General features: G+C 36.8%; 1 protein-coding gene across 1 annotated transcript in view; it reads left to right on the top strand.

Moving 5' to 3' along the window:
• The window catches only part of LOC143035130 (uncharacterized), a 12487-nt gene extending 10119 nt beyond the window's left edge, over positions 1-2368 (top strand). Inside the window, exons 3-4 of the mRNA XM_076201728.1 lie at positions 152-310; positions 670-2368. Of these exons, the coding sequence (XP_076057843.1) occupies positions 152-310; positions 670-905 (395 nt within the window). The 3' untranslated portion in view covers positions 906-2368. The remainder of the gene's footprint in view (positions 1-151; positions 311-669) is intronic.
• The last annotated feature ends 9046 nt before the right edge of the window (positions 2369-11414 follow it).

Genomic DNA, 11414 nt, shown 5'->3' with positions numbered 1-11414 from the left:
CTCCGAAAGTAGGTCATTAGTATAATTTTACCAATGTGCTACGACATTACTTTGTTGTTATATATTCTGATATTCCGAAAGTAGCACAGTAGCAAATAATCTAATGGTCACTTGCGCCCAGAAGTTCAAAACACGGTTATTGTTCTTGCAGGTCTGCCCCCATTTGCATGGCAAGGATCCCTCTGCTCCTACGTGCCCTTCCTGAGAAAGACGTGGAATGAATCAAGAAGTTTCTGCCAAGACCTGGGTGCTGACCTTGCGGTTCCAAGAGACTACACACACTTTATACATTGGCTTTCCTCTTTCCAATGTAAGTTTCTTAATGATAAGCTGAATCCATTAACGCCTTTCTTAGTATACGTTTGGAATAGCTTTGACATCGTTCGGAAGGGTCTGTAAATCATCTGAATGCTTGAGCATGTCATGTATAGATTCCAATTCTGTTTTCCTGATGTTCTTATTGAATACAAACTTCGTTTATTTCTTAAACAGTATGCGGCACGATATAAGCATATGACATCATCCTTTTACCAATTCACTCCTGGAAATAAATTCTTTTGTTACAAAAAATTTCCAGTCCGATCTTTTTTTTTCTTTTTTTTTTTTTTACCTCTTACTGTCATCTCAACGTTTGAATTGAGTGACAATTAATTACCCTTCCATTTGCAGTCGACAACGACGTGTGGATCGGCGCATCAGACATTGCCAAAGAAGGGAGATGGTTCTGGATTGATGGAAAGCCCCTCGACATTGACGTCAATGAATTCTTTAACTGGAACGAACCGACCAAGAAGGAGAACGAGGACTGTCTCGAGATATGTTCCCACTCTGGGTTTCAACCCACCGATATGTCATGTGAAGATGAGAACTACTTCGTTTGTCAGAAAATTATCAAGACAAATTGACCATCATCTCCGTGAAATCTTTTAGTCAGAATAATTGTAGTGCTTTTAATCCCTTTGTCATTTTAACCAAGACGAGCGAAACAGTTTGTGTGCATTATTTTTTTCGCATTGAATGAAATCGTCTGACAGGAACGATGTATAAATGGCTCAATTCGTGGTCAACATTTTAAGAAGAATAGGTTTACGCTCTGACCACCTCGCCTTTTAGCTGAATGTAAAAAAGATATCGTGGAAGCAATAAAAGAGCTGAAACTAAATCGGCTAAGAAAGGTAGACACGAGATGGAAGACCAGACAAAAGGTGGAGACGACATAAAGAAGTTTGCAGGAGTGGGGTGGCAGAGGTTGGCGCAGTCGTACTACTGCATATATGGGAAGCTTTAGGAGAAGCCTTTGTTCGACAGTGGACTTCGAATGAATGACTGGTTGATTGACCAACTAATTTGTTGAATTATAATTATCTAACAGTAAATAGAATAATGTGTATATGACGTAAAACGAAATTAGCGTAAAATTGCCACAAATTTCATCACGAACTATTCAACAGTCCCGTTTCTATGTGGAAACGCAAGTAGTTGATCAAAGTAATAAACAGATAATTACAAAATACGATTCTACTTCGATTTACAAAGTTTTTCTTCTTACATTCAACAATTTTTTTTTTTTTGTGGGAGGGTTAATTTGTAACTAATTTCGTACTCAAAAATAAGTCATATAGCATCATTATCATTATTACATTCATGAATAAGCCCCGCACATGTCATATCAATTTTGCACAATCAATATCTTAGAGACTTTAGTAACGATCTGACCGACTAAAGTCAGATAGCAATATTTTGCGATAGGATAATAATCATTACTCAGAAAAACAAACCTAACCTACCTAACCTAAAGACAAAACTAACCTATCCTAACAAACTTAATCCAACCTAACATAACCAATCTAACATTTTATTTCCACTATCTTTTCTCCTGTTTTCCTTCCATCCTTTATCCTACGACTTCACTTCTCATCTCTTCGGCTCCATATTGCCCCAAGGACAGAAGCGCTGGTGCCTTTAACCCAAGCAAAGTGGCGGGACACAGGGATGACCCTTCATCCATAAGACGTTAAGCCTAAAATCAAACTGAGACGAAGGCGACGCAGTAAAGCCAGACTTCCTGTTGCTGAATTGAAGCACAGTTTTAATTTCTCTCTCACTTAAAATACTTCTAGATGTACTTGGCATTTCAAGTGAGAGGGAAGTCAGTTCAGCAACTGCAAGTCTGTCTTTGCTCTGTGCTGCGTCGCCTATGTCGCTTGCGTCTCAGTTTGCCCTTAGGCTAAGATTGGTAAATGAGTTATAGTGGGTGTGGGGAAGGCTACTTATTTTTACGCTTCTACTCCCCTTTTAGAGGGGGAGAAAGCATTTTGGTATACATGTATGTAGAGTATATGTACACAAATAAAAAAACTACACTAGCCTTCCCTTTTTTTTTTATTATATATTTGTATCCATTTATTCCAATATCTGTTGTATCAAAATTATATGCAATTAAAACTTATACCTTGATAAATGAACCATTACCGGTAATAGCTACGCATATTCTATTCAGGAGACACGTATCATTGAAAAAAATAATCAAAACATTTCATTTAATGGGTTAAATGTATCGTTAAAAAAGAGAAAATTAAGAAAACATGTAAACCTCCTATAGTTTCTGAAAACGTGATCGATTTGTGTGATTCAACTTGGTCTTTGGAACACGTGTTAGACTCATGATGGACAGCTATTTCCCTCACGGAAGAGAGCTTAGAGCTCGTATGACCTTGCACACCCAGCCCAACTCCCCGCCCACGAGAGTTGGAGTAACGACTCGAAGCACGGCGATACTGAAATTATTTTCAGCCCTGTGCATATGCGTGTGTGTATTTACCTAGTTGTATTTTACGGAAAGGGGAGCTATGCTCGTGATGTCCCGTCTTCATATCTCATTTTATCTAAACTATTTTTAAATTCATGTATTGTTTTTGCACACACCACTTTCTCATCTAACTTGTTCCAACTGTCTATTACTATGTGAGGAAAGCTGTTCTTTTTCAGATCTCTTCTATAGTTGTCATTCTTGATTTTCTCTCCGTGTCCTCTTGTATTTCTATCATCCCATTTTATTAGGTCCTATCAATAATTTCTATGCCTTTCATGATTCTGTAAATAGCTATCAAATCTCCTCTCTCTCTTCTTTGCTCTAGTGTCTGTAGCTCAAGTTTTGCTAGTCTCTCTTCATATGATAGTTTTGAGAGTGTTGGTGCCAATTTTGTAATTGCTCTTTGTATTCTTTCAAGTTTTTTTTTTATACATTTTTTTGTACTTGGTGACCATATCGTTGCTGCATATTCCAATCTTGGTCTTATCAGAGTGATTAGAATTTTCTTCACCATTTCTTCATCCAGGTATGTAAATGCCACTTTGATTGTTCTTATCAAATTATAAATTTCACCAAAAATCTTATATATTTGTTTCTCATGTGACATATTATTCATAACAATGACTCCCAGGTCCTTCTCATTTTCAACTTTTTTATTCTTTCTTCTCCCAATTTATATGATCCTGTTATTCTGTTTTTGCTTTTTCCAAATTCCATTATACTACACTTTTTAGTACTGAACTCCATCTCCCACTTCCTACTCCATTCCCAGACTTTATTTAGATCACTCTGTAGTGACTCACAATCTTCTTCCGTGTTCACTTTTTTTAATAGTTTTGCATCATCTGCAAAGAAGCTCATATAACTTTCAATTTCTTCATCCATATTATTAATATATATAGCAAACATTATTGGGGCCAGAACTGTTCCTTGTGGAACACCGCTTATTACTTCATCCACTTTTTGAGTATTTGTCTCTTATCACTACTCTCATTTTTCTTTCTTGCAAAAAGTCTTCCATCCATTTAAGCAGTTTGCCCAGTATTCCTCCTTCGGTTTCTAATTTCTTAAGCAACTTCTTATGTGGTACTTTGTCATAAGCTTTTTTTAGGTCCAGAAATGCACAATCAGCCCATCCATCTCTTTCTTGTATATCAATTAGCCTTGAATAGAAACATATTAAATTGGTGACGCATGATCGTCCTTGTCTGAATCCAAATTGCCTTGGATTTAGTACGTTTTTTTTTTTTTTCTAAATATTTTACCCATCTACTTTTGACAATTCTTTCACAAATTTTTGCTATTGTACATGTTAAAGAGACTGGTCTATAGTTGGTAGGTTCTTCTTTATTTCCTCCTTTATATATAGGTACTATATTTGCTTTTTTTCCAATCTTTTGGAACGTTTCCTTCTTTCAAGGAACTGTTTATTATGCTATGTATTTTGTCTGCCAGTTCATTCCTGCATTCTTTCAAAATCCAGTTTGCTATTTCATCTGGTCCATGCGATTTTCTGACATCAAGATTACTCAAGTGTTTCATTATTTCATTCTTTGTTACTTCTATTTCTTTCATGGGGGGGACTTTCTCTTTCCATTCAATCTCTTCAGGTTGTATGTTCTCCCTTGTAAACACTGATTTAAAATGCTTGTTCATAATTTCTGCCATTTCTATTTCCTCTGTGTATTCAACTCCTTGTCTTAATTTCTCCAAATCTTGTTTGTTTTTTCAATTTGTTGTTTACAAATCTGTAAAATAGTTTTGGTTGATCTTAAAAAATTTCTATGATATCTTTTTCATATTTTCTCTTTTCCTCTCTGCACGCTTGTACATATTCATTTCTATAACAAGTATACATTTTCTATTTTTCAGGTCTTTTGTCTTTCTTACATTTGGTCCAAGCTTTATCTTTGTCTTTTAACTCCCTATCTCTTGGGACATACTTTTCCACTCCTTTTTTATAACTTTTTGTCAAAATATTCCATTTCTCTTCCACTGTTGTTTCTTCTTTGTATATTCCTTCCCAGTTTTCTTTTTGAAAGAATTCTCTTATTTATAAAAAAAAAAATCATACATCATTCTTCCTTTTCTATATTGTTCATTTCTTTTCGTGTATTTTTCCTCGTTTAGTTCCAGTTCAATCAATATGTGGTCACTTTTACTAATTGGTGTTTTATATTCAATCTTGTCCTCTATTCTAGGTTCAGATGTGATTATTAGGTCTAGTCTCGATGGTTCCTCTTCATTTCTATACCTGGTGTTCTCCTGTATCCACTGTGTCATTGTATGGTCAATAATCATCTCGAGTAGAACATTTCCCCATGAGCCGTCTCCATCCTTTACTGCCATCTCTTCCCAGCAGACTTCTTTGCAATGAAAGTCGCCCATCATAACTATTCTTCCTCCATCTTCCATTATCTTATTTAATGTTATCCTCATGTCCTCTAACAAATTTTTATATTCAATCTCTTCCCACGAGGCTGTTTTCGGAGGCACATAATTTATCACAAACTTTCTGCTCTTCTTATCTCTGTTTTCCACTTCGATCATAATCATCTCTACTGTATACTTTCCATATGTGACACACCTCACGTTTATATCCTTCTTAGTCAGGAACATAACTCCACCCCCTTGTTTTGTCTCTCTGTTTCTAATCCAGTAATTATATGCATCATGTCCTACACTGTTGGGTGGTAGTGGACCTTTTAATTTCGTTTCTACAATTCCCATTATGTCCGGTTCTATTTCCTTCAGATAATCATTCAGCTCATTCAATCCTGTTATTAATCCATCTATATTTGTGTAAGACACTTTTAGTTTTCTGCCACTTCCATTGTATTCTCCGTTTCCCTTTTGTTTTTCTCTACTATGTCGTATTTCCTTACTTTCATATTCACAACTCTCCAATAGAATTTCTCTTTTTCTGACTCTGTTCTGTTCTCGTTTTTTTCCTTAGCTTCATGTCTTTTAATTTTTTCCTCCTCTCTTTCCTCTTTATTTATTTCTCTTTTTATCCATACCTTTTCATATTGTTCGCTTGCTGCTAGTTTCACTGTTTTTGCTAAGATATTCTCTGCCGTCGTTTGTGACCTGAATTTAATCTTAATTGGTCTGGTCTTATCTGTACTATACTTTCCGAGTCTATGCATCTCTTTAATTTGTTTCATGATTTCAGGTTCATCTTCCTGAACTAATTCTAGTAAACTCCTTACTTTTCCATTTTCCTCTTTGATTCTTGTGGTTCTATCTGGGTTATGTTTCTCTTCCATTCCTAATATAATTATACATTTCTTTTTATCTGCTAAGTCTCTTACTATATTCTCCTTCTGTCTCATCACTTTGATAACTGAGTCTTCAGTTTGTTCTTTCATTTCCTGTTTTATTATGTCAGTAAATCCAACTTTACTATTTTCTTGGATTTTTTCCGACCCTGTGCTTCTTTTGCTATGGCCTTTTTATTGTCTTTATCATTCTTCTTTAATTCCTCATTCTCTTCTTTTACTTGTTTTAACTGTCTTTTTAATTCATCTATTTCTTTGGTTAAGTTTTTGTTCACCTTCTCTAGTTCTTCCAAATTTTCAACTCTCTTGGCAATCTTTGCTATGTTACCGAACCTACTTTCCCAATGTTCGGTCATTTTTTCAAGTTTTTCCTCTAGTCTTGCTAATCGGGGGAGGTTGGTATCCCCCCCCCCTCATTAAATCCCTGGAAATTAATATCTTCACCTTCCATTGTGCTGCTCTTATCTATATTTCTAATCTTTACATTTTTGTTGGTCTCTTCCTCTAGAAAATCATCCTCGGTCCTTCTCTTGTTTACAAGACTCCTGGACTCCTGGACCAATTCCTCCCCTTCCTCATTTCCTTCCATTTTCCTCAGTAATCCCTCCCCTTCTCCTTTTTATCACCGTCCCACTACACCACGAGCTTTCCCCTTTCCTATAAATACAATAAGGTACTTCCTTGACGTTGAGATCCACGTAGATTTCACTTATTCTTCGGAACTCCAATTCTCGCCGTCCATCCGACGAAAGTGTGTGTGTGTGTGTGTGTGTGTGTGTGTGTGTGTGTGTGTGTGTGTGTGTGTGTGTGTGTGTGTGTGTGTGTGTGTGTGTGTTTACCTAGTTGTATTTTACGGGACGAGAGCTATGCTTGTAGTGACCCGTTTTCGTATCTTTCCGCATCCAGTTTATTCTTAAAATCGTGTAAATTTTTGGCATTCACTGTTTCTCCGTTCAGTTTATTCCAGACACCAATCACTCTATGTGGGAAGCTATTCTCTTTCAGGTCTCTTCTATAAGTGCCCTTCTTTATTTTCTTTCGTGTCCTCTTGTTTCTCTTCTGTCCCACTTTGATAAGTCATCTCTATCGAGGATTTCCATCTCTTTCATAATTCTGTAAATGGTCAGTAAATCACCTCTTTCTCTTCTCTGTACCACTGTTGACAGATGTAGTTTCTCCAATCTTTGTTCATATGTCAGCTTTGCCAGTGTAGGTGCCATTTTTGTCGCTGCTCTTTGGATTCTTTTTAATTTTCTTATGTTCTTTGTGCTGGGTGCTCACAATGTTGCGGCATAATCTAGTTTTGGTCTTATCAGTGTGTGTGTATTCACCTCGGATCTGCTGCAGCCTCTTTTCGAGACAGCCAGACACCACCCTACGGCAGTGAGCTCAGAGCTCATTATTAGCAGATCTCTGGGTAGGTCTGAGACCACTCACACTCCACACACCGGGAATGCAAGGTCACAACTCCTTGACTAACGTCCCGTACCTACTCGCTGCTAGGTGAACAGGGGCTACACGTGAAAGGAGACAAACCCAACTTGTCTCCGCCCGGCCGGGGAATCGAACCCCGGTTCTCCGGCTTGTGAGGCCAGTGCCTTACCAATCCGCCACGGGGCCGTGTGTGTGTGTGTGTGTGTGTGTGTGTGTGTGTGTGTGTGTGTGTGTGTGTGTGTGTGTCTGTGTGTGTGTATGTGTATTTAATTCACCACTGTCTTGGATCACGTGTTGAACTCGTGATCGACAGCTATTACCCTCCCGTAAGAGAGCTCATAACTCATATATGACCGATCTATGGGTATTGCTGTGACCTTACACGCACGCACACCAATAACTCCGCGCCTACGAGAGTTGAAGTAACGACTCGCAACGCTGCGATACTGAAATTATTTCAGTCCTGAGCGGGATTCAAACCCAGACCATCGTAGTGGCAGCCGCGAACGCTACTACTGCACCATTGAGTCGTGTGTGTGTGTGTGTATTTACCTAGTTGTATTTTACGGGAAGGGGAGCTATGCTCGTGTGTCCCGTCTTCATATTTCATTTTATCTAAACTATTTTTAAATTCATGTATTGTTTTTGCACACACCACTTTCTTATCTAACTTGTTCCAACTGTCTATTACTTTGTGAGTAAAGCTGTTGTTTGTAGTTCTTGTAGTTCTTGTAGTTCAAGTTTCTAATCTTTACATTTTTGTTAGACCCTTCATCGTCACTAAATTGATCCGGCCCGCGTTTGTTTACATGGCGTCTGCCTGCCTGGACCAGGTCCTCTCCTTCCTCATTTCCTTCCATTTCCCTCAGTAATCCCTCCCCTTCTCCTTTTTCTTCACTTTCCCACTACACCACGAGCAATCCCCTTCCCCGTAAATACAATAGGTACTTCCTTTGCGTTGAGATCCACGAAAATTTCACTTTTTCTTCAGGACGTCAATGTTCGCCGTCTGTCTGACGTAAGTGTGTGTGTGTGTGTGTATTTACCTAGTTGTATTTACCTAGTTGTATTTTATGGGAAGGGGAGCTATGCTCGTGATGTCCCGTCTTCATATCTCATTTTATCTAAACTATTTTTAAATTCATGTATTGTTTTTGCACACACCACTTTCTCATCTAACTTGCTCCAACTGTCTATTACTCTGTGAGGAAAGCTGTTCTTTTTCAGATCTCTTGTATAGCTGTCTTTTATATTTTCTTTCCGTGTCCTCTTCTATTTCTATCATCCCATTTTATCAGATTCTCTCTATCAGTAATTTCTATGCCTTTCATGATTCTGTAAATAGCTATCAAATCTCCTCTCTCTCTTCTTTGCTCTAGTGTCTGTAGTTCAAGTTTTGCTAGTCTCTCTTCATATGATAGTTTTGAGAGTGTTGGTGCCAATTTTGTAATTGCTCTTTGTATTCTTTCAAGTTTCTTTATACATTTTTTTTGTACTTGGTGACAATATCGTTGCTGCATATTCCAGTATTGGTCTTATCAGAGTGATTAGAATTTTCTTCACCATTTCTTCATCCAGGTATGTAAATGCCACTTTGATTGTTCTTATTAAATTATAAGTTTCTCCAAAAATCTTATTTATATGTTTCTCAGCTGACATATTATTCATAACAATGACTCCCAGGTCCTTCTCATTTTTTACTTTTTTTATTCCTTCTTCTCCCAATTTATATGATCCTGTTATTCTGTTTTTGCTTTTTCCAAATTCCATTGTACTACACTTTTTTGTATTGAACTCCATCTCCCACTTCCTACTCCATTCCTGTACTTTATTTAGATCACTCTGTAGTGATTCACAATCTTCTTCCGTGTTCACTCTTTTCAATAGTTTTGCATCATCTGCAAAGAAGCTCATATAGCTTTCAATTCCTTCATCCATATCATTAATATATATAGCAAACATTATTGGGGCCAGAACTGATCCTTGTGGAACACCGCTTATTACCTCATCCCATTTTGAGTGTTTGTCTCTTATCACTACTCTCATTTTCCTTTCTTGTAAAAAGTCTTCGATCCAATTAAGCAGTTTGCCCTGTATTCCTCCTTCAGTTTCTAATTTCTTAAGCAACTTCTTATGTGGTACTTTGTCAAAAGCATTTTTTAGGTCTAGAAATGCACAATCAGCCCATCCATCTCTTTCTTGTATTATATCTATTAGCCTTGAATAGAAACATATTAAATTGGTGACGCATGATCGTCCTTGTCTGAATCCAAATTGCCTTGGATTTAACACGTTTGTTTTTTTTTCTAAATATTTTACCCATCTACTTTTGACAATTCTTTCACAAATGTTTGCTATTGTACTTGTTAGAGAGACTGGTCTATAGTTGGTAGGGTCTTCTTTATTTCCTCCTTTATATATAGGTACTATATTTGCTTTTTTCCAATCTTCTGGAACTTTTCCTTCTTTCAAGGAACTGTTTATTATGCTATGTATTTTGTCTGCCAGTTCATTTCTGCATTCTTTCAAAATCCAGTTTGCTATTTCATCTGGTCCATGCGATTTTCTGACATCAAGATTACTCAAGTGTTTCAATATTTCGTTCTTTGTTACTTCTATTTCTTTCATGGGAGGGAATTTCTCTTTCCATTCGATCTCATCAGGTTGTATGTTCTCCCTTGTAAACACTGATTTAAAATGCTTCTTCATAATTTCTGCCATTTCAGTTTCCTCTGTGTACTCAACTCCGCCTTGTCTTAATTTCTCCAAGTCTTGTTTGTTTTTCAATTTGTTGTTTACAAATCTGTAAAATAGTTTTGGTTGATCTTTACACTTTTCTATGATATCTTTTTCATATTTTCTCTTTTCCTCTCTGCACGTTTGTACATATTCCTTTCTATAACAAGTATATATTTTCTATTTTTCAGGTCTTCGGTCTCTTTTTCCATCTGGTCCAAGCTTTGTCTCTTTTGTCTTTTAACTCCCTACAACTTTTGTTGTACCAGCATTTCACATATTCTTTTTTCTTGTTTTTATCTTGGGACATACTTTTCCACTCCTTTTTTGTAAATTTTTGTCAAAATATTCCATTTCTCTTCCACTGTTGCTTCTTCTTTGTATAATTCTTCCCAGTTTTCTTTTTGAAAGAATTCTCTTATTTTATCAAAGTTTGTTTTTTCATACATCATTCTTCCTTTTCCATATTGTTCATTTCTTTTCATGTATTTTTCTTCATTTGGTTCCAGTTCAATCAATATGTGGTAATTTTTACTTATTGATGTTATATATTCAATCTTGTCCACTATTCTAGGTTTAGATGTAATTATTAGGTCCAGTCTCGATGGTTCTTTCTCATTTCTATACCTAGTGTTCTCCTGTATCCACTGTGTCATTGTATTGTCAGTAATCATCTCAAGTAGAGCGTTTCCCCATGAGCCGTCTCCACCCTTTACTGTCATTTCTTCCCTGCAGACTTCTTTGCAATGAAAGTCGCCCATCATAACTATTCTTCCTCCATCTTCCATTATCTTATTTAATGTTATCTTTGTGTCCTCTAACATACTTTTATGTTCACTCTCTTCCCACGAGGCTGTTTTCGGAGGCACATAATTTATCACAAACTTTCTGCTCTTCTTATCTCTGTCTTCCACTTCGATCGTAATCATCTCTACTCTATTCTTTCCATATGTGACACTCTTCACGTTTATATCCTTCTTAGTCAGGAACATAAATCCACCCCCTTGCTTTGTCTCTCTGTTTCTAATCCAATAATTATATGCATCATGTCCTACACTGTTGGGTGGTAGTGGACCTTTTAATTTTGTTTCTACAATTATATCCGGTTCTTTTTCCTTCAGATAATCATTCAGCTCGTTCAATCCTGTTAT

Source organism: Oratosquilla oratoria, chromosome 18, assembly GCF_046742065.1.
Source record: "Oratosquilla oratoria isolate Oo_2021 chromosome 18, ASM4674206v1, whole genome shotgun sequence".
Lineage (NCBI taxonomy): Eukaryota > Metazoa > Arthropoda > Malacostraca > Stomatopoda > Squillidae > Oratosquilla > Oratosquilla oratoria.
The sequence above is the reverse complement of the archived record's forward strand: the minus strand, read 5'-3'. Positions and strand labels throughout refer to the sequence as shown.